General features: G+C 41.5%; 1 protein-coding gene and 1 pseudogene across 1 annotated transcript; both read left to right on the plus strand.

The window, feature by feature from the left end:
* Window positions 1-550: 550 nt before the first annotated feature.
* On the plus strand, window positions 551-23,695 carry LOC126235543 (uncharacterized). The gene is made up of 5 exons (XM_049944260.1): window positions 551-600; window positions 3,411-3,489; window positions 11,114-11,288; window positions 15,164-15,681; window positions 23,621-23,695. Exons 1-5 carry the CDS (start codon window positions 551-553, stop codon window positions 23,693-23,695), a joined length of 897 nt encoding a protein of 298 aa, XP_049800217.1.
* Window positions 23,696-25,214: 1,519 nt separating this feature from the next.
* Window positions 25,215-25,332, plus strand: LOC126237822 (5S ribosomal RNA; annotated as a pseudogene).
* Window positions 25,333-27,431: the final 2,099 nt, after the last annotated feature.

The raw sequence follows: 27,431 nt of genomic DNA on the forward strand, positions 1-27,431 counted from the left end.
CATGGTTTAACTTTCACTAAATGTAATCTCCAGCCCATTAAATTTACCAGTTCAAACATTTTCATATTATGTAATTCACTCATCAACATAGCAAACAAATTCATTATCATAACCAAATGGTTTTTGATATCTCTCTTATGATTGATTCTGGGCTAGTTGATTCCCTCTACTCCTATCTGAACCATTTACTATTCTGACCAGACTTTGATCGAAGCTTAGGAATGGCTCACTGAAGTCAGGCTGACAAGCCTGGGGCATCAACAGTGGATTATGAGTGTAGAAAGACAAAGAACAGACTGAGGAAATGACCAAGTGGAGACATCACTACAGAAATAAGTAAGTCAAATAAGTAATTCTGAGAGAGTAGCCTGAGACATACAAAACAGATAACCAAGAATAACATTGCATGAAAACTAGGAACACAAATGTGAGATGAACACACCACTGAAAGTGGAGCCCCAGCATGGCGAGCATTATATTTCTGCCACAAGCACTGATTAGCTGGTGAGGTGGGCGTGACATTGTGGGCCATTGAGGCCAGCACTGCGGCATGGCAGTGCTAGTGCTCATAGCTGTAACAATGCTGTCTGCTGCCTTCTGGTAAGCTTTCAAAGACACCAGGTTGGGATACCATATCCCTCCCCATGGAATGGGTGCATAGGGCTGGAAGTGTCCTGGACAATGCTTCAGAAGGTGAACCTGATGTCCCAGCATTTAAGCCCACTGGCCGGTGTTAGGAACCAGGTGCATCTGACATCGTGGTGAAATGTGGCAACATGAGCATTGTTTGCCATGGCTGAAGAGTCTGCCCGTATCCTTGTAAACTGTCACTGGTGTTCTGGAGTGTAAGTTACACTGGTGCATTTGAGAAACTGGATAAGGAGGCTTTTGAGGTCAGGGTGGACCAGTGGCAGTGTTGCAGTTGGCAGGCATGGACAGAGTTGGTTGATAAGCTGGTGCTCTCGACCTCTTGGTGCTCTAAACGTCTTGTGTCAACAAACATAAAATGCCACTCACGTGTGTAACTACGGTAGATGGCATCCATATGTTGTGTGCCCCAAGTGGACATGTCCATGCTCTGAGCTCTGTGGATATCAGCCAGTGTGCCGGGCCTGGGGTTCCTGCTGGTGTGGGGCTAGGCAATGGAGGAGAGTTCACAGTTGTCTCCTGTGGAGGAAATCCACCAGGAATGGGAGTGGTCCAGTACAAATGCAGGGATGCTGCTATGGTGTTGGTGGTACCAACTGCTTTCAATATTTGCTGCTTAAACATCCACACCATATGTTCCATTTGCCCATTGGACAATGGGTAAAATGGCAGATTAAAAAGGTGTTTTATGCCATGGAGATACAGAAGCATTTGAAAGGTGTCACCCTGAATTGGGTCCATTGTCTGTTACAGTGGTTCAGGGAAGCCCTTCAGTGACTAGAATGTAGACAAACATGCTTTGCTGATCACTTAGAGTTCAGAGCTATTAGCCATGTAGAGCCCAGATATGGACCCGCCAAAGTCCAAATGAATGTGGTCTCAGGGGCATAGAACAGGTGGTTGAGGACTGGGTAGGTACTGCCTAATGCTGAGCAAAAGCAGGATAGCTGCTCCCCATAGCGTCCACGTCCTTGTTTAGACCTGGCCTGTAAGTGTGTCATTGTGCTAGAGCTTTGATCTGTGACATTCTCCAGAGCACAATGCATTAGCTGTAAAACTTGAGGCCACAGAGCAGCCAGTATGATGACATAGTATCTGTCTCTGTCAGGACTACTGACAGACAGTGTTAGAGGTGAGCCCAGACTCGGAGCCCTGATTATTGTTCTCTGCAAAGTACATGGGTCAGCCATGATGCATACGGTGCATGACTCATGAGAAGATTGAGTTGTGGTGCGTGTCTTAGTGGTAAATCCATCCACAGTTCATCTCCATTCCATATCTATCTGGATTGTGAGATTTCCTGCTGATCAGATGCCAGGTCTGGTCCAGCCGGTAGACAAGATAGTGTGTCCGCATTTGCATGTTGTGCTGTGGGCTTGTATTTAACGGCATAATTGTATGGCTGGGGAAAAGTGCCCAATGCTGGTGGTGTTGTGCTGTCATTCCTGGAAGACTGAATCGTGACCCGAAATGTGCCACGAGTAGTTTGTTGTCCATAGTTAATGTGAGCTTAATTCCAAAAAAGATAAACATGGGAAAGACAATCACTAAGGCTCCTTTTCTATCTGTGAGTAGTTGTCTTGAGTGGATGTCAGCATCTTCGATGGAAGGCAATCAGTTGCCCAGTATCATCACTGTTCCTATGCACCAGCACTTCCCCAATGCCATATGGAAGGGCATCTACAGCCAGAACCAGTGAATACAAGGTTGAAAAAGTTGTAATGCAGTCGGTTGTTGGAAAACAATCGATTCATCTGGTTGTAGTTTTACGTATTGGTTGAATTATTCACTTCTTTCAAGTGAAACCAGTCTGTGGGAGTAACTGAATGAAAACAGTTGACACTTTTCAGCACATTCAGTTATCAATGGAAACATTCAATCATTTTACCATTGTTAACTGCACACTGTTGTTGCCCATCATCACTGTTAATGCTGTTCTGATATTTGGTTTTTATTGAGTGCCAATAAGTAGCTTTTTGTTCAGTTTTACAATCATGTTTAGAAATAGCAGTTTTCTTAATAGTCGACATATTGTCTGGATAAGAATGTCAAAATCCTCAGTGGTGTAGGAATGGGAGAAATCTTCTGACTGGATAAAAAGTGACCTGCAAGACAAATTCAACCCAGTGCACGGTATTGGCAAGGATGATTCATGTTATGAAACTTTATTCATTAAAGAGAATTAATGGACGATGAGAAATATTTCTCACAAAAAATACCATCTTCCAAATAGTGGCAGTATATGCTTAAAATCAAGTGTTTAAGTCATCAAAGAATTAAAAAATTGTAGCTGATATGCTTCTTGTACAGTTCATTTTGCCATTTATTGAAAAAAAATTATCGGTCATGAGTGTATTCCAGTGAGAAGATGGAGACAGAACTTCAATAAATTTAAATAAAGAAGTTATTGTTTTAAAAAATAAACATAAATGTATAATATAACATCATTTATTAATTTTTTAAAGCCAACCAAAAATCAATATTTGAAGGTTATGGGGAAAGACAATGGTAACCCTCAAATTTGAGTTTTTCAAACCAAGTACAGTAAGACAATGGTAACCCTGATCTACACTAGGTGGTGTAACAAGCTCATCTTATTGATGACAAATGGCAGCACAATGTTAATTTGTTTCTGTGGGAACCCACATACGCTGGTGAGAAACAACGGTAACCCACAAATTCAAAATGGAGGCAGCAGCAGATTGCAGTGAGGGAAGTTATAATATTTTTGTAATTTTAAGTTAATTGTTTGGTGATTCCAGTGATTCTGTCTGTTTTGATGACATTAATGATCCAGATATTGATTTAAACGAGGAGATGGAAGATTCTACTGCAAGTCAAGTAAGTTTTGTTCTCCACATCATGTTGTTATTTGCTGGTTACCTTTATCTTTGTGCTAGCTAGTTAGGCTACATTGTTTTACTTCTGTATTCAACTTTTTTACAAGATGTTGATATGAAGACAAGAGTCAACACACCTTTTAATGCAACTACATTGTCCTCTCTAAATCATGTGATGTTCACAAAAAGAAATATTCTTGTATTTGTGTGTTACCATTTTATTCATCTTATCATTGATGAAGTTTTATTGGTTAACAGCACTTTTTTATATTACACTATCCATACAAAAATATTTTTAATAGAATGAAGAGGAGTGCAACAGAACTGACCCTGGGAATAAAGACGTCACAATGAAAACATCAAGAAAAAGGGAAAAAAAGCTAGTGATCAAACAACAACAGAATAAACTTGCAAGGAATAGTGAACTTGAAATACTACAAAATAAGGTACAGTGGGCGAGAAATTTAGTATGACCTTCCTGTAAATGTTCTAAAAAGTGTTTTGAATGCATTGGTAAGAAGCTTGTACAAAGTATAAACAAGTCATTCTGGAACATTTGGGACTTCAATATACAAAATGTGTATTTGTTTGGTTCCATGCGGCTAGAACCCACAAAAAGAAGATATACAGGTAATGAAATTAGTAGGCGTAACAACACTGTACGATACAGTTTATAAAGGACGGCAGAAGTACTGATGTCTGTAAAGTTGCATTTTTAAGCATCCATGGTTTGCAGCACAACAGAGGTAGAGTAGAAAACATACAATCCAAAATGTGGACAGGGACTACTACTCCATCAGAAGATAGAAGAGGCAAACACAAGAATAGACCGCATGCCTACTCGGCTGAAGACGTACATTTAGTCAAAAAACATGTAGAAGGTATTCCAAAATACAAAAGTCACTACAATAGAAAAGATAATGGTGAAAAATTCTGTGTGTTGATTGAATATTCCATACAAGTTGCTACAACCGTTATAAAGATGAATACTGTCCTGATATCAAAGTAAAGCCAGTATCTTTTGACAAGTATCATCGAATTTTCATTCAAGATTTCAATATTTCATTCAAACTGCCAAAATCAGATACTTGCCCAACATGTGATTCAAATGAAATTCAACTGATAGAAGCAAAAAATGGCCTGGAAAAATTAAGAGAAATAAATGTACAGAAGGAGTTACATCTCAGAAAAGCCCAGGCAGGTCAAGATAATATAAAAGGTCAAACAGAGAAGGCAGGCAGTTTTTTTATGGGCATCCTGTAGAAGAGTGGCCAAAAGCGAGCATTTTGTGTCCATTTTATGTCATCAGAAGATTTTGTATGCATCAGTGACACGAGATCTACATTTAGTCAAAAGAATATCTCAGCAGAAGGGCACAAGGTGTTATTGTGATATGCTTTACAGCTCCTCCTCAATGCAGATGACCCAGGAATCTTGTTCATATCAAATACATTCATGGGGAGGACTGTCAGAAAGTCACTTTCCACAAATGAGGTCGCCCTACAACCTTAGAAGGAATCAGTCTTCAAAAGAAGTATTCCAGGTCAGTTCCAATTGACTTTAAGAACAAACAAGACCTCATATCTGCAATGAACTGGATACCACCGGTGTACCACAAATTCTACAAAGCAATAAAAACTAAGAAGACATCTACAAGCGAGGATGAGTTTGTAGATGCATCTGCAGACGAAATGTGAGAATTTTCAGCTGTCCTATGTTTGTTACAGGAAAACAATGGTATGCCACATAATATGTTCACCACAGCTAGGAAAAGATAAAGTTTTGGACATTATTAACTCAAAGTTTGTATTTTTTCCATTGATTTGTGTGCTTAAGATGTTGTACAATGAGTACCAGTTGCACAAATAATAAAATATTAATAACTTATGTATGAAATAGTTTTTAAAACTTTTTGAATTGAATATCTCAATTCACAGCTAATGTGGTTTACCATTATATTTCCCCATATCCTTCATTTAGTGTCTGAAGTATGAAAGATTTGTATTGAAGTAAATAAAAAGTTTGAAAATACTTCATTTTTAGAAATATACTTTTTATTCACCTCATTATTTGTCTCAGAAAAGTTGGCAGTCCCAGTCATGGTTCATGTATAACCAAAAAGGCTGAAAAAGTATGTAAATGAAATCACTCAGACCCAGAGAGTGAGTAAAAATATTCACATGGCTGCTGAGGCTAGTTTGATTCCGTTGTTTCGCTCAACTTAAAGTGAGTTAACAAAAAAACTGATTGTGGTATTGACTCCTCTAAATATGAGAAAGTTAATGGAAAATATTACCATTATCTTATGACAAGTTTGTTGTAAGCTATCAGGCAAAACAGGAAACATTTAGTTTGTTGCGTGACATTCATCAGCATATTCTTCATGGGAGACAGTGACAAATGCAGCTGCTTTGAGATACGAAATTTTGTCACATTCTACGTACTCACTTTTCCTAACACCAACTTCCTCTTTCCTCAGTGCATGACAGGCATTTCCAGACCAAGACAAGTGCTCTTGACCAGACTATCTTCTTTCTTGATGAAAATATGTTCTTTATGACTTCTCTTCATAACTTTCAAGATGTCACATTGTTGCACTGTTGTTTATTTGCACTAACAACCCTTTAACTCTGAACAATTAATTTGCAGCTTCATTTTCAAAACATTTATTCTCATATCACTGTTGGCTATTCCTTAGACTGCATAAAATAAGTTCAGTATTTAGCCACAGCAAAACCAAGACAATGGGCACATCACTAGCTGTTATTAAAATATATCTTTCCCTGTTTGAATCCAGAAATTTTGATCGTAAATAATCTTCCATTCTAAGACAAATAGAGCTAACTCTTCTGATAATGATAGGATCATACTGAGGAGATTCTAAGCCCCCAGCAGAATTTCCAAAAGCATGCCACTGTACCATGAAATACTGCAATTTTTGGACACTTATTTGATAATTCTTAATATTTTGTATATACACTGTAAAGATTGAAATATCAACAATTACGAAAAGGATACAGTGGTACTTCTGCAAAGATGACACATTGAGTTGCATACAGGCACAACAAAAAGACTGTTGCACACTGAGCTTTCAACCAAAGCCTTCCTCAGAAAAGAAAGGAAAACAGACACACAGCCAGGCACATCTCATGCACAGGTGATCGCTATCTTCTGCCACTCTGGCCAGACAGCAGTTGTTGTGTTGAAAGAAAGCAGCCATACTGAGTGGGGCAGGGAAGGAGGAGGGTTAGCAGGGTACAGTTGGGGGGAGTGTGCAGGAACTAGAAAGCTGCAGGACAAGCATGCTAGACGCAGCTTTGGGTGGGGTTGGGGGAAACAGAGAGAGGAGAAGAGATTCATTGACAGAGAGCAACACACAGTGATGCTGAGGGGACATGAATTGATAGGAGGTGAAAGGACAGAGGAGATGGAAACTGTCAGGTGGAGGGTGTGGGGACGGAAGTTTATCATATGATGACATGGGAATAATTTCAGGAGAGGAGATAATGTTGTAATGATAACATTTATCTGGACACTTCAGAAAAGTGCGTGGTGGAGGGGAGGATCCAAATGGTCTGGGTTGTAAAGCAGCCATTGAAATCAATCATGTTATGTTCAGCTGCGTATTGTGCATCAGGGTGGTCCACTTTGCTCTTGGTCATAGTTTGGTAGTGGCCATTCACTCCGGAGGACAGATGATTGGTGGGCATACTCATACAAGAAGCTGTGTAGTGATTGCAACAGAGGTGGTGTATGACATGGCAAGGACACCGGTGAAAGCAGTCTTCTTCCTCTCTTCTCTCTGCAACTCTCCATTTCCGCTCTCCATTACCAGCAACCCCCCACAGCCTCCTGACACCGTATCTGGCAGTCTTGTCCTTCCACCTTACGCTCCTAGCCGCTTCACCAGACAGTGCTTACTCCCCCCCCCCCTGCCCCCCTCCACTCGTACCCTACTATTTCTCCATCTTCACTGCCCCACTTGGGGTTGCTGTTTTCATGCAACTCAAGTTGCAGTCTGGTTAGAGCGGATGGAGGTAGCGTAATACAAAATTAAGACCCACTTTCAGTCATTTTACGATACCAGATGCTTAAGCAATGAGCTGGTGACTGATACCAGAGCCTGAGTTTGTTTGTATGATGGTTCAACATGGATGAACAGAGTACAACTCTCTATAAACACAATGACAGATAACTCCTGGCTTCTTCTTTTGTGTTCATTTACACAGCAAACAGTATCAGCCAAAACCTGGGAGTAGCAAAAACACTGGCTGGAGGCACGAGGAAATTACACATCCCTTACAGCTTTTTTGCTTGCCTCCTCCATTCAGTTGTAGGAAAATGAGAAAGAATGATAGCTGAACAATACAGACGGGATAAGGAATGATAGGGAAAGCCACCTGGTATAATTTTAGACAAAGCGCAATTTAATCATTGCAAACACTTATTTCTACAGTTATGCGGTAATGTCGTCTATGTGGAAGAAACCTAGAGACTTCGGAATATTTCAGATAGAATTTCTGTGTATAAGATGCCACCTTTAAGATAATTAAAGAGATCTTTGTGGAAAAGAGAAGCATTTGAATAGATATTAAGAACTCAGATGTCAAGCCAGTACTAAGCCAAGAAGGGAAAGCTAAAAAGTGAAAGGAATATGTAGAGGGTTATGCATATGAGACAGGCAAAATACCCTTTAATAATTCAATATACAAACAAGATGGGCAAATGTTACCAAACCATCTGTGTACTGTCATCATGGATGCAAAATACTGACATAAGTGATTTGCAGAAGAATGGAAGAACTGGTACAAACCAAGCTCAGCTAAATCAATTTGGGTTCCACTGAAATGTAGGTACATGCAGTGCAATATTTCCCATTCAGTCTGCCTTAGGAGACTGATTAAAGAAAGTCAAAATTATATGTACAACATTTGTAGATTACAAAAAACTTTTGACAGTATTGACTAAAATACACACTGAAGCAGGGATAAAATACAGGTGGGGAAAGGTTATCAACAACTTGTACAGAAATCAGACTGGATTTGTAAGTGTCAAAGGACATGAAAGGGAAGCAGTAGTTGCGAATGGAGTGAGCCAAGGTTGCAGTGTATCCTCAGTGTTATTCAGTCTGTGCATTGAGCAAGCAGCAAAGGAAATTAATGAGATATTTGGAAAGGGAGAACAAATAACAACTTTGTGGTTTGCCAGGGGCATTCTAATTCTCTCAGAGATGGCAAAGGACTTAGAAGATCAGTTATACGGAATGGAACATATCTTGAAATGAGATTGTCAGATGAATGTCAGAAAGAGTAAACCATAGGTAACAGAATATAGCCTTATTAAATCAGATGATGCTAAGGAGTTACATTATGAAATGAGACATGAGCAGGTGATGTTTACAATTTGGACAACAAAATAACTGACAATGGCCACATTAAAGATGGTATAAAATGCACGCTGGCAACAGCAAGTTAGGCATTTCTGGTAAGGAGAAATTTCTTAATATTGAATATAAATTTAAAAGTTAGGCAGTCTTTTTTGAAGATATTTATTTGTCAGGGGTGCAGTCTTGTGCAGAAGTGAAACATGGATGATAAAAAGTTCAGACAAGAAGAGAGCAGAAACTTTTAAAATTTGGTGCTGTAGAAGAATGCTGAAAAGAAATTTATGGCACAAAGTGCCTAAAAATGGAAGGAACTGTGAAAGCTTGCAGAGGGAGACAATGGCTTGTGTACAATAAGCAACTTGAAGTGGATATTTGTTGCACAGAAGTTACACAGAGGTGAGAATGCTTGCGCGGGATAGACTAGTGTGGGGAGCTGCATCAAACCAGTTTTAGGACTAAAGAACACTATGATTTTAATGTAAATTTACTCCAAGAGTGTGATAAAAACAGCCACTGAGAGATGCTACTATCCATTTGCTGTTTTAGTTCAGTTACACATTTTCCTGCTCATAAATTGCAGTTAAATAAGTCTGTGTTTCTTTATTGGTAAATGGATTACCAGATCATGAGGCATGGTTAGCCACAATATATTTTTTTTAGTGTAACAAAAAATATTTAATCTGCTTAATGATCCAATAAGAATAATATAGGTCATGTAAGAGGATGTTGACTCAGTTGAAGTTTACCATGTACCTAATGCTACTACTAAATTCAAGTTACTTATAATATCATATAACTTATTTTGGGAAAAAAATACAGTTCTGTATTAGGATAGCGAAAGCATCATACAGTCATTGCAAACAAAAATAAGACTCTTTAAATTATCTAGAATGCCCATTGATCCATAAGTAGTTTATTATTGGGATATGTATTTGTACATTTTACAAAAGTTGTGCAAATGAAATCTTAGGATCTGAAATTTTTTAAAAAAGTGACAGCTCAGAACACAAAACAAAATCAAGAAGAGAAACAGAAAGCAGCCACAGATAATGACATTTCTACTATGGAGACTGGAAACAAGCAGATTACCCAGTATATGTAGATAAAAAATATATATTAATTATTATTTAAATGTAACAAATTGACTCAATCGGTTCAAAAGAGGGAACAAAATAGTTCACTGTAAGACAAAAACATAAATAATATAAAGATACTCAAATTTTTCTTGCATTCTCTTTCGAAATAAAGAAAATAATAAAGTAACAAATGTAAAAGTCATAGTTCAGTTTATGAAATTTCAAGTAAGATAATTAATTATCTGTATAATATCATCAGTCTGGATTTTGTGGGCATTGTCCAAGGCATTATTATAATATTTTGATAGAGAGGTAACAGTTATATAGCATTAATAGTTCATCGTACTTGTAATTTATGAAAAGGAAAGGAAAATGTTGTATTAAAGTATTAATTAATCCAAAGATCTACATCACATCAAATGCACTGGGAGCATACGGAGGATATGTTATCATAGTTTGTCTGCTAATCACACTACACATAAATAATGTACCATCTGTAGAATTATAATCATCATTGTGTTATATCCTAGCCAGTAATGCCACCCGAGCCCGCTGCCAAAAGGTTGGCAGCATCAAAGTCCGGACGCCGTCCGCATAAGCAGCGCCAGCGAGACAGGAAATCGCCGCAAGTCTGCGCGCGCCACCGCTGGCTTCTGGCTTCTTAAGCGCTGGAGTCGCGAGCGTACTCGCCGCTCAGTTGTATACTCGCCACCGAATTGTGTACTTGCTAGTCAGTTGTGTGTTCATCGCAGCAGAGTTGTTGTTTGTCGTCAGCCGACGCTGACCTAGCCGCTCCGACTCGAACTAGACAGATCTCTGTAGACACGGAGTTCACTACTGTGTTTCTGTATCTTCGTTAATAAAGATAAGTACCGACTTTTATTTAATCAGAGTGTTTGGGTTTTCATCTTTCTGTTCACTGTTCCAGCGGACCGGTCGGCCCGCTATTATAAGTGTGGCGGTGACTTCGTAAGCCGTTTCTACAGCGAATTGTTTGTCGCTACGAACGCCGCCACAAAACTGGCGACGAGGGCTTCCGAACTCGTGTGCAGGGCTGGTTCAACTTGTTTCTGGTTATACTAATTATAGCGATAAAATTTTGGGGGCTGGTTTAATTTGTGTTCACTATGTCTGCCGAATTACAACAGTTGATCTTGTTACAGAGTCAGCAAATACAAAGTCTGGTGGAAGCAATCGCCAAACAAGCGGCTAATCCTCCAACACAAAAGGAACAAGCACAGGCAGCACCGCCTTTCCGTGCTTTTGATGCATCAAGAGAAGAATGGCGAGAATATTTCGCGCAGTTGCAGGCGCACATGACAGTCTACAAAATCACGGGTACTGAGCGGCAGCTTTATTTAATTTCCACGGCAGGCGTGGAAGTCTATCGACTACTTTGTAAGTTGTTCCCGGAATCCAAGCCAGAAGCTTTAGACTATGACGTTGTTGTTAACAAGCTTGCTGAGTATTTCGAGTCGCGAGTTCATGTGGCAGCAGCCAGATTCAAGTTCTTCAGATTAAAGAAACTGCCACATCAATCTAATAAACAGTGGTTAACAGATTTACGGGGCCTCACCCGTCAGTGCCGATTTAATTGTGTGTGTGGAGCTTCCTACAGTGATGTCATGTTGCGAGACGCTATTACTCAAAACATTGCAGATTCTCGTATTCGTGCTGCTATCTTAAAGTTGCCTGACCCGTCATTAGAGACTGTGATGAACATTATTGAAGCCCAAGATACTTTTGACTATGCTGAGTGTGAGTTAGATCAGCCATGTATTTCTCAAATTGCCTGTGCTAAGCGAGTTATGTCACGCCCGCGGCCCCACCGGCAGAGTCAGACTGTAAACACTAGCCGGCCGCGTCATGTTAAACACATTCGTCAGCCGCGTGTGCAAAATGATAGAGTTAAGTCTTGCCCTAAGTGTGTTCTTGCTCATCCTCGTGAACGTTGCCCGTTAAGAAACGCGGTTTGTCACTTTTGTCAAAGGAAAGGACACATCCAGACTGTTTGTTTGCGTAAACGCAAGAACAATTCTAGTGCTGCCCAGCCCATGGATATTCATGTTCTTCAAAGCCAGCCCGCCCAGAAGGTCGCGTTTAAAGACTCTTCCACGGTTCGTGTGGGTAATAAACTTGTTCGCAATAAGCCACCCACCCAGCCCTCTGCTATGCGACCCAAGCGTACTTCAAACGCTGTAAAAAGTAAGGTACAGACTGCCAGTGAAGCGGGAGTTGTTCCACCCGCCCAACCCACGAGTTGTCGTAAGCAGCGAACACGCGCTAAACGCGCTGATTGTGTGTCTTCCGCCTCCGCTGCACCGATCCAGAGACAGTGTAATAAACTATTTGTGAAGCTACGCATCCAGGATAAGACCTTCAATTTTCAATTAGACACTGGTGCGTCTGTGACTCTCATAAATAGTGCTACGTATGCGGCTATCGGCCGCGCTAAACTTTCAGCGGCAAAACATTCTTTGGCTACTTATAGTGGAGAACAAATTCCTGTGTTAGGTGTATGTAGCGTGCCAGCCACATTCCGTGGCAATACAAAAACAGTTTCATTCACAGTGCTCCGCGCTACAGACAGTGTAAACATTTTCGGATTAGACTGTTTTGACTTGTTTGGCCTGTCTATCCAAGACAATGTGTTGCAAATTAATTCTGTTGTTGTTCCTCAAGACAGCATAACCGATTTGTGTAAACAATACAGTGACATATTTAAAGACGAACTAGGTTGTGCTGCGAACTTTGCCGCTCATATTACGTTAAAAGATAATGCTCAGCCTCGATTTTTTCGTGCTCGTCCAGTGCCTCACGCCCTCCGGGCACCTGTAGCAGATGAACTTCGTCGTTGGCAAAACAACGGTGTTATTCAACCCGTTTCAGCGAGCCAGTGGGCTTCTCCCTTAGTTATTATAAAGAAACCGTCTGGCAAGTTACGTTTGTGTGCTGATTTTAAGTCGTCAGTTAATCCTCAGACTGTCATTGATTCTTTTCCTTTGCCTAGACCGGACGAGCTGATGGATAAGTTAGGGGAAGCTCGTTTCTTTTCCAAAATTGATCTCCGTGACGCATATTTGCAATTGCCCCATAAACACGTCGTTGGGGTTGTTTCGTTTTCTGCGTTTGCCTTTTGGTTGTGCGTCAGCTCCAGCTGTTTTTCAGCGTTTTTTGTCACAACTTCTGGCTAATGTGCCATCGTGTTGCAACTATTTAGACGATATTGTTGTGTCCGGTCGGACGCCTGCTGAACATTTCCGTAATTTGGAGTGTTTGTTTACAGTGTTGTCTCAGGCAGGCCTACGTTGCAACATCGATAAATGTTCATTTTTCCTTACGGAGATGGAGTATCTGGGACATGTTATTAATGCTCAAGGCATTCATCCCTCCCAGTCACATTTAGCAGCTATTCGTGATTTGCCCGCCCCTCGCAATCTGCATGAATTGCAAGCAGTTCTTGGCAAATTGACATATTATATTAGGTTTATACCTAATGCATCACAGATTGCTGCACCGTTGCATCGTCTCCGCCGTAAGAATGTTCCGTTTGTGTGGTCAGCTGATTGCCAATCAGCCTTTCAGCAGCTTAAAGAGGCTTTATTGAATGATCGTTGTCTGGTCCATTACGACCCTAACAAGCCTCTGGTGTTAGCTTGTGATGCTTCTTCTTTCGGTCTCGGTGCTGTGTTGTCTCACCGAGTCGGTAACACCGAACGTCCTATTGCGTTCGCCTCTAAATTGCTAAACAAAGCTCAGTGTAATTATAGCCAATTGGACAAGGAAGCGTTGGCTATTGTGTTCGGTGTCACAAAATTCCGTCACTACCTCTATGGTAGACCATTCTATTTAGTAACAGATCACAAGCCCCTGACGTCACTGTTTCATCCGTCTAAACCAGTTCCTCAGCGGACAGCTCAGACTACAACGTTGGGCTCTTTTGTTATCACAATACCAGTATGAGATACTGTATCGCCCTACAGCTCAGCATGCAAACGCTGACGCGCTTTCTAGATTGCCGATTGCTGCGGATGATGTCTTCGATTCCTCTGACGACTCTTGCCATCAGATTGACGCCGATGAGCATCAATCCCTCCGGGATTTTCCGATTGATTATCGTCAGGTGGCACGTGAGACAGCTACGGATCCTCATCTGAGTTTACTATTACGTTTTGTTCAACGTGGTTGGCCGTCCAAGGCAAAGGACATATCGAATCCTGTGGTTCGTCGCTATTATCCGCAACGTCGTCTGTTGTCTGTTTCGCACGGAGTTTTGCTGTTACGCACCGAGAATGACCAGCTTCGTGTAGTGGTTCCCCAAGTGCTCCAATCCAAGGTCCTCGACTTGTTGCATCAAGGTCATTGGGGAGTGGTCCGCACCAAGCAGCTTGCCCGCCGTCATTGTACATGGATCGGCATTGATAAGCAGATTACGCAGATGTCTACAGATTGTTCGACGTGTGCCGAACACCAAGCTGCTCCGCCTCAACGCTATTTTGAGTGGGCACGCCCTGCCGGTCCCTGGCAGCGAGTACATATTGATTTCGCTGGTCCATATTGGCATTCTCGTTGGCTCATCGTGATAGATGCATTTAGTAATTTTCCGTTTGTTGTGCCCATGCAGTCTACAACGTCTGCACAAACTATACAGGCGTTGACTTCAATTTTTTGTATTGAGGGTCTTCCAGGAGTTTTAGTGTCTGACAATGGTCCACAATTTACCTCTGCTGAATTTGAAAGTTTTTGTTCTGCCAATGGCATTCGCCATGTTCTTACTCCGCCGTTCCACCCTCAATCGAATGGTGCAGCGGAACGTTTTGTACGCACATTCAAGGATCATATGGACCGCCTTCGTGCTACGCACTCTCGTCAGCAGGCCGTCATCACGTTCCTGTCGTCGTACCGGACCACGCCACGCGACGGCCCTTCGCCTGCGGAGCTTCTCCACGGCCGTCGTCATCGCACCCTACTACGGTTGTTGCACCCCCCGGATCGACCCGCCGCTTCTGAGCATCGCACGCGTTTTCAGCGCAACGACGCCGTTTTTTTCAGAGTCTATCACGGTCGCCGTCGTTGGGAACGTGGTACCGTGATAAGTGTCCAGGGTCGCGGTTTTTATACTGTTCAAGGTGCTACTGGGGTGCACAGGAGGCATCAGAACCAGTTGCGCCGCGCTGGCCGGCCGGATTCTGCCGCTCGTTCTTTGTCCACAGATTTGGTCCACGGCGGGTTCCAGCCGCGCCTTCCGACTTCGCTGCCGCCCCCAGGGCAGCAGCAGCAGCCGTCGCCGCTACCACGCCGACAGCCCGTCCCGTTGATGCCTCCCGCGCAGCTTCATCCGGGAGCGCCCCAGGTGGTCGCTCCGGCGCCTGCGGTCCCTCTTCAGTCGCCACCGCCTTCGGAGCTGATGGAAGTCGACCCCTCAGCCGGGCCGCCTTCCCACGCGGTGGCTGTGCAGCCTGTCCTGCAGCCGCTTTCCTTGGGCACCCCCAAGGAGTCTGACACCGCAGCGCCTTGTCCGGCGCCCACTCAGCAGCCGTCGACGCAGCGTCAGGAGACGCTGCCTCTCTTCGTGGGTCCCGACGCCCCGTCGCGTCCAGTACCAGAAGCTGCGCCCGTGGTCACAGGCGTGCACCCTGACCTCGGTTTTCAGTCGGTGTTTCCCGAGGCCCCGCGCAGCCAATGCTGGGGTGCGGACCGGGGACTGCCACCGACAACAGTCTCCGCCCCGGTCTCTTCTGCTACGCCTGCGGCCCGACCCCTCCCCCGCCGTCGACGCTCGCCACGTCATTATTCAACGACGGTGCGGCGATTTGGGGGGGGGGGGGAGGAGTGTTATATCCTAGCCAGTAATGCCACCCAAGCCCGCTGCCAAAAGGTTGGCAGCATCAAAGTCCGGACGCCGTCCGCATAAGCAGCGCCAGCGAGACAGGAAATCGCCGCAAGTCTGCGCGCGCCACCGCTGGCTTCTGGCTTCTTAAGCGCTGGAGTCGCGAGCGCTAGGACAGTTCTGTACTCGCCGCTCAGTTGTATACTCGCCACCGAATTGTGTACTTGCTAGTCAGTTGTGTGTTCATCGCAGCATAGTTGTTGTTTGTCGTCAGCCGACGCTGACCTAGCCGCTCCGACTCGAACTAGACAGATCTCTGTAGACACGGAGTTCACTACTGTGTTTCTGTATCTTCGTTAATAAAGATAAGTACTGACTTTTATTTAATCAGAGTGTTTGGGTTTTCATCTTTCTGTTCACTGTTCCAGCGGACCGGTCGGCCCACTATTATAAGTGTGGCGGTGACTTCGTAAGCCGTTTCTACAGCGAATTGTTTGTCGCTACGAACGCCGCCACAAAACATTGTATGTATGTCTCATAAACCACTGGATCACTTTCAACCAAACTTGGTACACATTCCACTTACCATCTGAAATGGTGGTAAGAACCATCTACCTCTTATGAGGGTGATGGTGGGAATGGTAGTGAGAATATGGTGGAATAGAAGCATAACTCAGTGGGAGGTCCAGGATGGAATAACAGCAGTATTGTGAAAAGGGTAGATTACTTATCACCATATAGAGCAGACACCAAATTGAAGACAGCCACAAGAAAACGACTGCTATACATTTAAGCTTTTGGCCAAAAGGTCTTCTGCTGAATTAGAAAAGACAAACATATGACCACTATCACTGGCTGCTGAGGCTGGCCTCAGGGTCCAGAGACAGTGGTCATGTGTATGTGAGTTGTGCTTGTGTGAATGTATGTGTATTTTCTAACTGGCAAAGAGGCCTTTTGTTCAAAAGTGTAAGTGTATAGCTGTCTTTATCCTTTTCATAATACTGGACAGTGACACATTAGTATCAGCATATCTCTGTAACACCCCTGAAGCAGTTACTACCAAATTTGAGAGGTGTTACACTTGCTATTGGGAAAACATTACTGTGGCATAAAGGCACCACTAGAAAACCTGTGGCTGAGTGCAGAGGTGGAAAGGGATGACATAAAAGCACAATTCAGAAATATGTAAAGCAATTTCAAGCAAATTTTTTGTAAAAATGACTCTATTCGTGTTAACATACTTTTTGAGCAAGATATCACTAGGGCTGGGAATGAGGATGATAAGGGGTGACATGGAAAAAATGTTCAAAAATGACCTGTTGATATTTCTTTCCTGTATTTAGTTTACTTGGAATACTTTAAAAGTGTGAAGAGGGCCACCCGTTGCCCCTGGGTGTGGGTGTCCTTTTTTGTCAATCTAGCCTCATAAGCCATTGTTTTGATTTAGTAAGTATTTGCCTGTGGGTAAAAGATATAACAATGGCTTTGAAAATCATTGCTCTTGCCAGTTCCGAACTGTATGCTGTAATTTAATTTTTATATACAAAAGGATCCACAGCTGCCCGAGTGCATCAGACATTGTACCAAGCTTATTGGCTTACAATAATGCTTGAAGGAGAAGCTAGACAATGGTGTCAAGAACATACTGTAGAAGTAACCGTACAAATGCACATAAGGAGCAGAGGGGCAGTCCCAGTATCCAGATCCAATAAATTTTGCAGCAAGTGGACCAAAAATGTGTGATATTGTTGGTGACTGATGACTGGTGCTTTTGCTGATGAATTTGCTCATGCTGGATGCATCACTATTATCTTAGCTATCAAGGAAAAGCTTAGATATCTATCATAAAGTATATGCAAGTTGGGCACAGAGAATGCTTACTGAGCAAAATAAAGAGTGAACATCATCAGGCAAATTAACATTTTTGGATCACTTTTGGCAAGTTGATTTATTTTCTCACATTATAGCAGTGGTGAGATGAGGATATCCTATGACACTGCGGAATCAGAACAACTGTCATTGTAGTAGCATCATTCAGCTTCACTAAACCAAAGAAAATGCAAGTAACTCAAAGTAAACAATGATGTCTACCGTTTTCTGGGGTGGAAAGTGAATTTATTTGGCTGACTTCATGGGTGGGTCAATGTAGTGCAAAATGCTCACCAAAATGAGATGTAGCTTTCACTGGAAATTTCCATCTGGGATAGTCGACCTCAACTACAGTGCACTTCCATACGAAGAATAAGATTTATCATTTCTGTTGGGAACTTTTGTACCTTACAAATATCAAATTTTGTAAAAATGGTCATTAGGCATTTGGTAAAAGTAACTGATTCACTATGTGACCCACGAGGTTCTCAGTTTAAATTTTCAGTAACACACACATCTCTTCTTGTGCCTGGGACAATGGCCTCTTGGACCAGGGATTGAAGTTGGCAAACTCATCACCATTGGTGACAACATGTTCAGTTTCCAGGCAGAGAGCTTGTAGGCTGAGGAGATGAAAAACTTAGCAGATCATCAACATTGGCAATTACATGGAAAAGTGACGTAATTTTCTAGGAATCTGAAATCAAGTATAAAAACTTTTTCTAAAAATACATTTCGCAGCAAAATAGGTTCAAGCATGTTCCTGATGAGAAAACTGTCACAAAGTCAGTAAACAGACATACTCAACAAACAATGTATTATGGACTAGTCCATTCGCACCTCTCATGCAGCATCCTGGTTTGGGAACATGCTACAAATGTGCACACAAAGGGTATTAAGATTACAAAAGAGACCCATACAATGCATTGCAAAAGTATCACCTAGAGAATGCTGCAGAAATAAATCCAGAGAACTAAAAATTTTAACAGTGGTGCCAGTGTGTGTGTGTGTGTGTGTGTGTGTGTGTGTGTGTGTGTGTGAAATGGAGAATATCATGAACATAATACAAGAAAAAAAATGACTGTCATATAGAGAGAAATAGGCTAAAATTAAAAGACAAAGAACTTATTAATACTGGAAACATACTGTACAACAGTTTACCACAGTATATAAAGATGATAGAATGTATTTCTCTTTTTAAAAGGAAATTGAAGAGCCATCTGATCTATATCTGCCCTTACAGTGTTAAAGAATATCTTGAAGTAAAAAATTAAATAGTATGTCAGTATATATTGCAAAGTGAAACTGTAACAAATTTAAAACTGAATATAGAATCACTTCCAGTATGTGGTGATGTTTGAAATAATATTTCATGTCAAAATGTCGATGCTGTTTTCCTTCCCTTTTTCTCTCGTTTCCTGGCAGTGCTGAGTGAATACCAAGGAATTACAGAAAAATGAACTACACTACTGGCCATTAAAATTGCTACACCACGAAGACGACATGCTACAGATGCGACATTTAACCGACAGGAAGAAGATGCTGTCATATGCAAATGTATAGCTTTTCAGAGCATTCACAGAAGATTGGCACCAGTGGCGACACCTACAACGTGCTGACACGAGGAAAGTTTCCAACCGATTTCTCACACACAAACAGCAGTTGACCGGCGTTGCCTGGTGAAACGTTGTTGTGATGCCTCGTGTAAGGAGGGGAAATGTGTACCATCACATTTCCGACTTTATAAAGGTTGGATTGTAGCCTATCGCGATTGCGGTTTATCGTATCGCGACGTTGCTCCTCACGTTGGTCAAGATCCAATGACTGTTAGCAGAATATGGAATCGGTGGGTTCAGGACGGTAATACGGAACGCCGTGCTGGATCCCAATGGCCTTGTATCACTAGCAGTCGAGATAACAGGCATCTTATCTGCATGGCTGTAACAGATCATGCACCCACGTCTCGATCCCTGAGTCAACAGATGGGGATGTTTGCAAGACAACGACCATCTTCACAAACACTTCAACAACATTTGCAACAGCATGGACTATCAGCTCAGAGACCATGGCTGCGGTTACCCTTGACGCTGCATCACAGACAGGAGCACCTGCGATGGTGTACTCAACGACGAACCTAGGTGCACAAATGGCATAACATAACTTTTTTGGATGAATACAGGTTCTGTTTTCAGCATCTTGATGATCGCATCCCTGTTTGGCGACATCGCGGTGAATGCACATTGGAAGCGTATATTCGTCATTGCCATACTGGCGTATCACCCGGCGTGATGGTATGGGGTGCCATTGGTTACACGTCTCGGTCACCTCTTGTTCGCATTGATGGCACTTTGAACAGTGTACGTTACATTTCAGATGTGTTACGACCCGTGGCTCTACTCTTCATTCGATCCCTGCGAAACCCTACATTTCAGCAGGATAATGCACGACCGCATGTTGCAGATCCTGTACGTGCCTTTCTGGATACAGAAAATGTTCGACTGCTGCCATGGCCAGTACATTCTCCAGATCTTTCACCAATTGAAAATGTCTGGTCAATGGTGGCCAAGCAACTGGCTCGTCACAATACACCAGTCACTACTCTTGATGAACTGTGGTATCGTGTTGAAGCTGCATGGGCAGCTGTACCTGTACACGCCATCCAAGCTCTGTTTGACTCAATGCCCAGGCGTATCAAGGCCATTATTACAGCTAGAGGTGGTTGTTCTGCGTACTGATTTCTCAGGATCTATGCACCCAAATTGCGTGAAAATGAAATCACATGTCAGTTCTAGTGTAATATATTTGCCTAATGAATACCCGTTTATCACCTGCATTTCTTCTTGGTTTAGTAATTTTAATGATCAGTAGTGTATATTATCGTTGGTGCCTTTTACTTTTAATGACATTTTTTGTGGGTTGTAAGTGTAATCATGCATTAATTTGTATACCGCTATATCATTGTATTCTCTATGTATATGTAAGCTTTATGCAAACATTACATGTCGAATATCATTGTAAGAAATGACCCACAGACAAATAAAGAATGTGACAATATGACCCTTGCTTTCCAAAAATATATCTCTAGTTTTACTTTTAAAAGATTTGTTTTTGGTACATAAACACAGTTGGGACTACTACCTGCAGCCTCACAACTGATGAATTCTTCATAAGAAATTTGTTGTCCACATTGTATTGATGTTTGAGAATAATAGTGATAACACAAACACAACAGTGGAAAGTAATATTACATAAATAACGCTCTCCAGTATCTTGTTGGCTCAAGAAGTGTTGAAATATACAATTAAAAAGCTTTCTATAAAGCAGTCAAGAGGAAAATTACATTCAGGTATGTGTTAATTTGTAAAGACATAGATGAACTGTCCAGTACTTACCTTTGGGAGGTGCAACTGTCAGAACAGCTGACAGTAGCTCAAAAAATCCTAGTTTTTGGTATCACAGGTTCTTTATTGAAGGAGAATATAGGAAATGATTGAATGAGACTGAATAGAGAGTAGGTCACTTAGAACCATGTCATGTGGGAATCGCCTTCAGTTTGATCTGCATTCCTGTTCTTGAAAGGTAGTCCCTTGTGGTCTGATTCCTGAAAGACCCATCGTCCCCTTCCCCCTTTTCCTCCCAAACTGTCTCCCACTGATCTAACCTTTTCATCTTTTCTCCCCATCAGAAAGAAACACAGGTTCTGAGTGCTGCTTTTGAAGTGTTTGTGTCAACGGTAGTGGGAATTGCACTTACTGATTGTAATGCTGACCAATTCAACTTTCTCTAGAAAAATGTACTCTTACTTTTGGTGGACAAATCCTTCTGTTCAGGATGTGACTTCTTGGAAAGAAATAAGTAGCTGATGATATGTAAGTAAATACCTTGTACCTAATTATATTGTATCTTTTAATAAATATGTATAACTGATGAAATATTGCACATTTAATGTAATGTTTGTGCAGAATTAATTTATCAAAACAGTAACCAATTACCTAATAAACTTTTGAAACTGGTGACTGATACGTTTAGTGAATTTTACTAGGGAATACTTCTTTGTCTATTATACTGTCCATAATTTTGAATTTTTGATGGTCTGAAGAAAGCCTTTTGCGAACACCACATCATAAAGTCAGGAAATGTTTTACCTTGGTGTAATTTTTGGTTGCCTCACTAACTAATCATTTCTACTTGGAGATATTCATGTTATCTTGACCCCTCAAGAGGATTATAATTTTCCATAGTTTACTTACAAGATTATCTCCAGTAACTGGACCATTTTATATTAGGCTTTTCGTAATACATTGCCTCAGCAACAGAGATTAAAGGAGGATTTAACAAGAAATATGGCAGAAGCAAAATCATTTTTCCAAGTGTATATACTATTATTTCTGGTAGAATCATTTTGATAGCCATCGGTCTGCATTAGTAATTTGGACCAAAATGACCCAGCAATCAAACTGAATAAAACTGTATACTAATTTCAACTGCTGAGAATCACAACAAAGCACTGTAGCTGCTTCATAAATAAAGATCAGACTCTTTATGTAGTTCACAAGTTTCATTGTATTCACATGTCTATCCATCTCCTACCTGGTTACATTTCACCATCTGCAGTCTCATCTGTTAAGAAGATGGGCCTAATCAGAAATAGTGCCCTCTAATTCATGTAACATTTCTCAAATGTACTTTCTGTTAGTGGACAGGAAGGCAGAGAACAAAAACTTAGTCCCACATAATACAGTGCTTGGATTTAAAAATATCAATGATGTAAGCACAGCTAATATCAAGGTTTCATTGAGAGGGTAGTAAAAATACAATGAACTACACAAAAGACATTTTGTAATAGCATTCAGCTCACTCAATGCTCCTATATATAAGAAAGATCTCAATGAAAGATACTACAGTTATTATCTTGGTACATTACCTAAATAAGATTTATTTCTCAATCAATTAGTTATGTTGAAATTCTTTGGGGAGTGAACAGGAAAAATATTCAAGCTATATACAGACTGCAAAAAAGAGAAATACATATAATTACCCAGAGTGCAGCAACGCTCATTGCCTCGAGCTTTTTTAAATGCATTCCCTTGTGAATATATTCTTCAGAGTGTTATGCGTGTTAAAAAATTTTTACTTCTATGTTAAAAATTGTTTAGTACACTATTATGGAACTAGAAACAACTATAATTTGCACCTGAACACAAAAGATAAAGTTAAAACTCAGCAATGTTTATTGTACAATGCCATCAAATTGGATAATAAATTACCACAACATATAAAAGACATAGTTACTATCTGCTCTTTCAAAATAAAACTAAAAGATTATTTGCAAAGTAAAAGTTTTTATGATACTGGCGTACCAGAATTAAACCAGGTTACTTAATTTAAGAAGTAGTATATCGTAATGCATTTCGGCCTGAGATACTGAGGTAGACAGTCATGTGTGCACGATTTCTGCTTGCTTGTATGTGTGATGGTGTGTGTTTCTCTTTTGCTGATGAAGGCTGTGGCCAAAAGCTCTATGTAAGTGTATTTTTAATTGTACCTATCTGCGATTTAGCATGTCTCCTTTACAGTAAGTAGCAATCTATCTTTTCTTACATTGTTGATATTCCTACCACGAGTTTCCATTGTCTGTATTTTGATATAATTATTAGGTAAGAAAAAAAATGTAATTAGATATTAGATTAAAAGAAAATTCATTGACAACTACTGCATAAGAAATTAATTTTAAGCTGAAAATTTTTCAATGATTTGAATGAAGAAATCCATGCAATGTAAATTGTTTCATGAATTAATAAAGAAATCAGTCAATCCAGTGGCAGAGAAATTCTATCATCCACGTTTATTTCCTTAGTCAAAATAAATTATTTAGCTTTATACCTTTCTGATATGATGGTTAGGTTTAATTATTTATGAAGCCAATATTTATATTAATAGTGGAATATGAGGCAATGCTTCAATCCGGCAGTGTTCACTCTGTGTCATTCCTAGTGCAGCAGAAGCAACATCTGGCAGGAACTATATGGCGCAGAGAATAGCTTGACTATGGCACACAATATGTTGGATGGCAGAAATTCCTATCTGTTGCTATCAGATCAAGATTCTGGTCCCCATGTAGTAAACACTCCTGAGGCAACATGAATGTTCAACTCCATAAAATTGCCCCAAGTGTGTAATCAGTTCCTGCCTTGAAACCTATCATAGGCTACCCACATATAATTCCTTATGTACTGATAATTGGTCATTGTAGAAGAGTTTCTGCAGAGGATGGATAAGAAAGAAACAAATAGAGGCAGGTTAGAGCTTCAACTCAATCTTTGGGGTATCCACCAGGTTGTTATTTAGAAAGAGTATTCTTGACTAACAGTAGGGATGTGGGTTTAAATCTTCTCTGGCAGACATTTGCAATTGTTCACAGAGGAATTTTTAAGCTGTTATCAATGGTGAAAACATATTTCCTTATAGTTGTCCGTATTCATAATAAATGCAATTTTTGTTGACTGTTTACAAAGTAACAAAACTAGTTTTAAAGGTGGAAGTGTAGAGTGGCTTACATAACTTTGAAAAAGTAAAAGTAAAATGTGTTTCTTGTTGAAAACAATTAGAGAAACAATTGTACAGCCAGTGACAGCAGACTCTGGTGGTACATTGAGAGCTCCACCTGTATGAAGGCAGTGACGACCAAGCTCTTACTGACTGACAGAACACAGGAGCACTTTTCTCCTGGCAGAACATAGCACATCTTGTCTTTCGATTTTCTAACCAGTGTCCGATTATGAGCCCAGGATGCGACCACTGCAGCCCGGCACAGCGGTAGCCACCTCACAGTTGCGGGACTCTGCATTGAAGGCGTAGCCAGGAGGACAGCCACCGACCTTGTGTGAGCCATCTCGCAAGCACATAATGAACAGGCGGCAGGAGCCCGGGAACGCGTGTCGCGAGTGGTCGCCGTATGGGAATGGGTTGTTTGCAGGACACGAGAACCCTGCAACAATAAGCACTAGTTAGTTACTTGTCTTATTGTACTGGGTAATTAAAAAAGATCCATCTGATTTTCAAAGACTACATCTTCTACGTGCATGAAGGTAGAAACTTGGCATGTATTTTAACTTGCTTGTAGGGTGCCAAAGTTTTTATTTTCAAAAGTGCTACGAAATTTTACAACATTATATCTTTTACATGTTTGCACATATGACCTTGGGGTGATTTTTAAAATTACATTTAGGACCAAAATTTTGATTTATCATTCACAAATGTTCAATGGGCCCTTCACCGAATGCATGACAAACATCCGGAATATAGCCGGACTCATTTTGTGAGCATGGCTAGAGTTACTGCATTCACTGCTGTTGCTATCCAGCATTGCAGTTCAGCCAGAGTTGTTGCTAGGGGAGGGACACAGACTGAATCTGACAAACACCAACAAAAAAAAGGCCCTTGCATCCAATATATTATTGAGGCTGAGCTCTTGACAAAAATCATACCCATACAATTGTAACCGAACTGCACCTGTTGAAACAGAGTACATAAAATACCTTTTGTTGTTGTGTTACCATCACCTCGGCAACGGCCTTGCCGCAGTGGATACACCGGTTTCCGTGAGATCACCGAAGTTGAGCACTGTCGGGTGTGGTCGGCACTTGGATGGGTGACCATCTAGGCCACCATGTGCTGTTGCCATTTTTCGGGGTGCACACAGCCTCGTGATGCCAATTGAGGAGCTACCTGACCGAATAGTAGCGGCTTCGGTCAAGAATACCGTCATAACGACCGGGAGAGTGGTGTGCTGACCCCACGCCCCTCCTATCTGCATCCTCCACTGAGGATGACACGGCGGTCGGATGGTCCCGGTAGGCCACTCGTGTCCTGAAGACGGAGTGCTTTTACCATCACCTCAATTCAATGCACATTGGTTGATGAGTGGGTGAGCAGGGGACCCTGCATTTTCAACTGGAGACATGCATTAGTTCAAATTTGCCACAAGTTTCTGTCTTCATGATTGTAGAAGCTGGATTAATTTTTTTGGAAAACCCTGTATATCTACAGATTTGTCAGGAATGCTGCACAACTAGGAATAATCAAAACAAAAGAAACAGCTTTCTCATTATGTGCTAAAACTAAGCTGTGGGTTTGTGAACAAAACAAAATTTAAGAAATAGTTTTCTGAATTTTTTTTTACCTCAAAGAGTACCCTATTCTGAGCACTGCGCACAAATGAAAATATTTTTTGCAGTTTTTTAAAACATAATTATGTTGTGGATACTTACCAGACTCCAGGTAAAGCAGATCAGAAAACATCACACAGATCTTACAGCTTAGTACCACGGTCTGTCATACCACCACCACCTTTAGGTGGTGGTGGTCATACCCCCCTGCTGCATGGGAGAAAATTTAGAGAGTTTCTCGTGTGGCTCCTGTCACTGTTATTACTTTATTACATTAATACAGTAGCATATGGCTGAAGGCAGTGTATCGAAAGCCACCTAGAGAAAGATTATTTAACCACCCAGGTTTGTTTTGCAGGTGCAAGAGAGGTATGCAACCCTTTTCCACCAGGGGCGTTTCTTCGTACTCAGCGGCTTCCACCAAGCCCCGCGTGCTGGTGGCAGCACGGTCCTTGTCTCGTCCGATGCAAAAGCGGCATCGTGCGAGTAGGCGAGCGATTCCACCCGGTCGCACTGTCAGAAATGAGTTTTCCAAGTTTCTTGCTGTAAAATATACTTTATGTTAATGAAACAAAGTTACATCAACCTGGCGTTAGTTTTGGGTAAAGATCCTTCATTTCCTTTAAAAAATTAAAAACCACTTATTTACGTTAGCAGAAGAGCTTCTGTGAAGTTTGGAAGGTAGGAGAAGAGGTACTGGCGGAGGTAAAATTGTGAGGACGGGTTGTGAGTTGTGCTTGGGTAGCTCAGTGGGTAGAGCACTTGTTGCGAAAGGCAAAGGTCCTGAGTTCGAGTCTCGGTCTAGCACACAGTTTTAATCTGACAGGAAGCTTCACTTACTTGGGTGTTTTCATCATTACATAATACTTCTCATTCAATTCTGAGGGAACTAATTGGCACACAAAATTGATTTTTTTTGTCATATCTTATAGTTTAACATGACAGCTTGATGATGAGTGTTTAGTCTTTCGATATTGGTATTAGTTATTGTGATGAAATGAATGATCGTGTGGCACTGTTGGCCGAGAGGCACCGTGCGGGGAAGTTCTGCCGCCTTGTTGCAAGTCCTTTTTAGTTTACGCCACTTCGGCGACTTGGGAATCAATGATAATCAAGAACACATAACACCCAGTCATGACGAGGCAGAGAAAATTCCTGACCCCGCCAGGAATCGAACCCGGACCGGGTGCGCGGGAAGCGAGAACGATACCGCAAGACCAAGAGCTGTGTACAGTACTTCAAATCCTAAAGCCGTCGACACACGGGACGAGGCAACTAACGTTCACGTGCGCGCAGACGGGATAAGCCCATGTCGCCAGACACAGAGCCGCCGGCACACGGTACGAGCTACTTGTGATTTTGCGCTCTCAGCGCTCTCCATCGGCGGTTGTCGGATTTATTGGCTTGAGAATTCGTTCACAAAAAGAATGCGCGTATAATTCGTATCTTAGCTCTATTAAAACGAACATTTCTTTTCCTGGCCGCACGCTAGTCATGTTGTTCTCTCTGTGGTCTAAATAAATAAAAATTTTAATAATCGTGAACGTGTAATAAGACGAGATTGGATGATAAAAGTCCACTCAGGAAAGGCAGCTTATAGAAGTTCACGAAATC

Source organism: Schistocerca nitens, chromosome 2 (assembly GCF_023898315.1).
Source record: "Schistocerca nitens isolate TAMUIC-IGC-003100 chromosome 2, iqSchNite1.1, whole genome shotgun sequence".
Taxonomy (NCBI): Eukaryota; Metazoa; Arthropoda; class Insecta; order Orthoptera; family Acrididae; genus Schistocerca; species Schistocerca nitens.

Excerpts from the sequence above, each read along its gene's own strand:
- LOC126235543 (XM_049944260.1), top strand. The coding sequence starts at position 551 with ATGGCAGTGCTAGTGCTCATAGCTGTAACAATGCTGTCTGCTGCCTTC. Across the intron at positions 11,289-15,163 it reads GACAGTCTACAAAATCACGG|ATTTGGTCCACGGCGGGTTC; the intron begins GTACTGAGCGGC and ends CTTTGTCCACAG. Across the intron at positions 15,682-23,620 it reads CGACAACAGTCTCCGCCCCG|TGTTCACTCTGTGTCATTCC; the intron begins GTCTCTTCTGCT and ends TCAATCCGGCAG.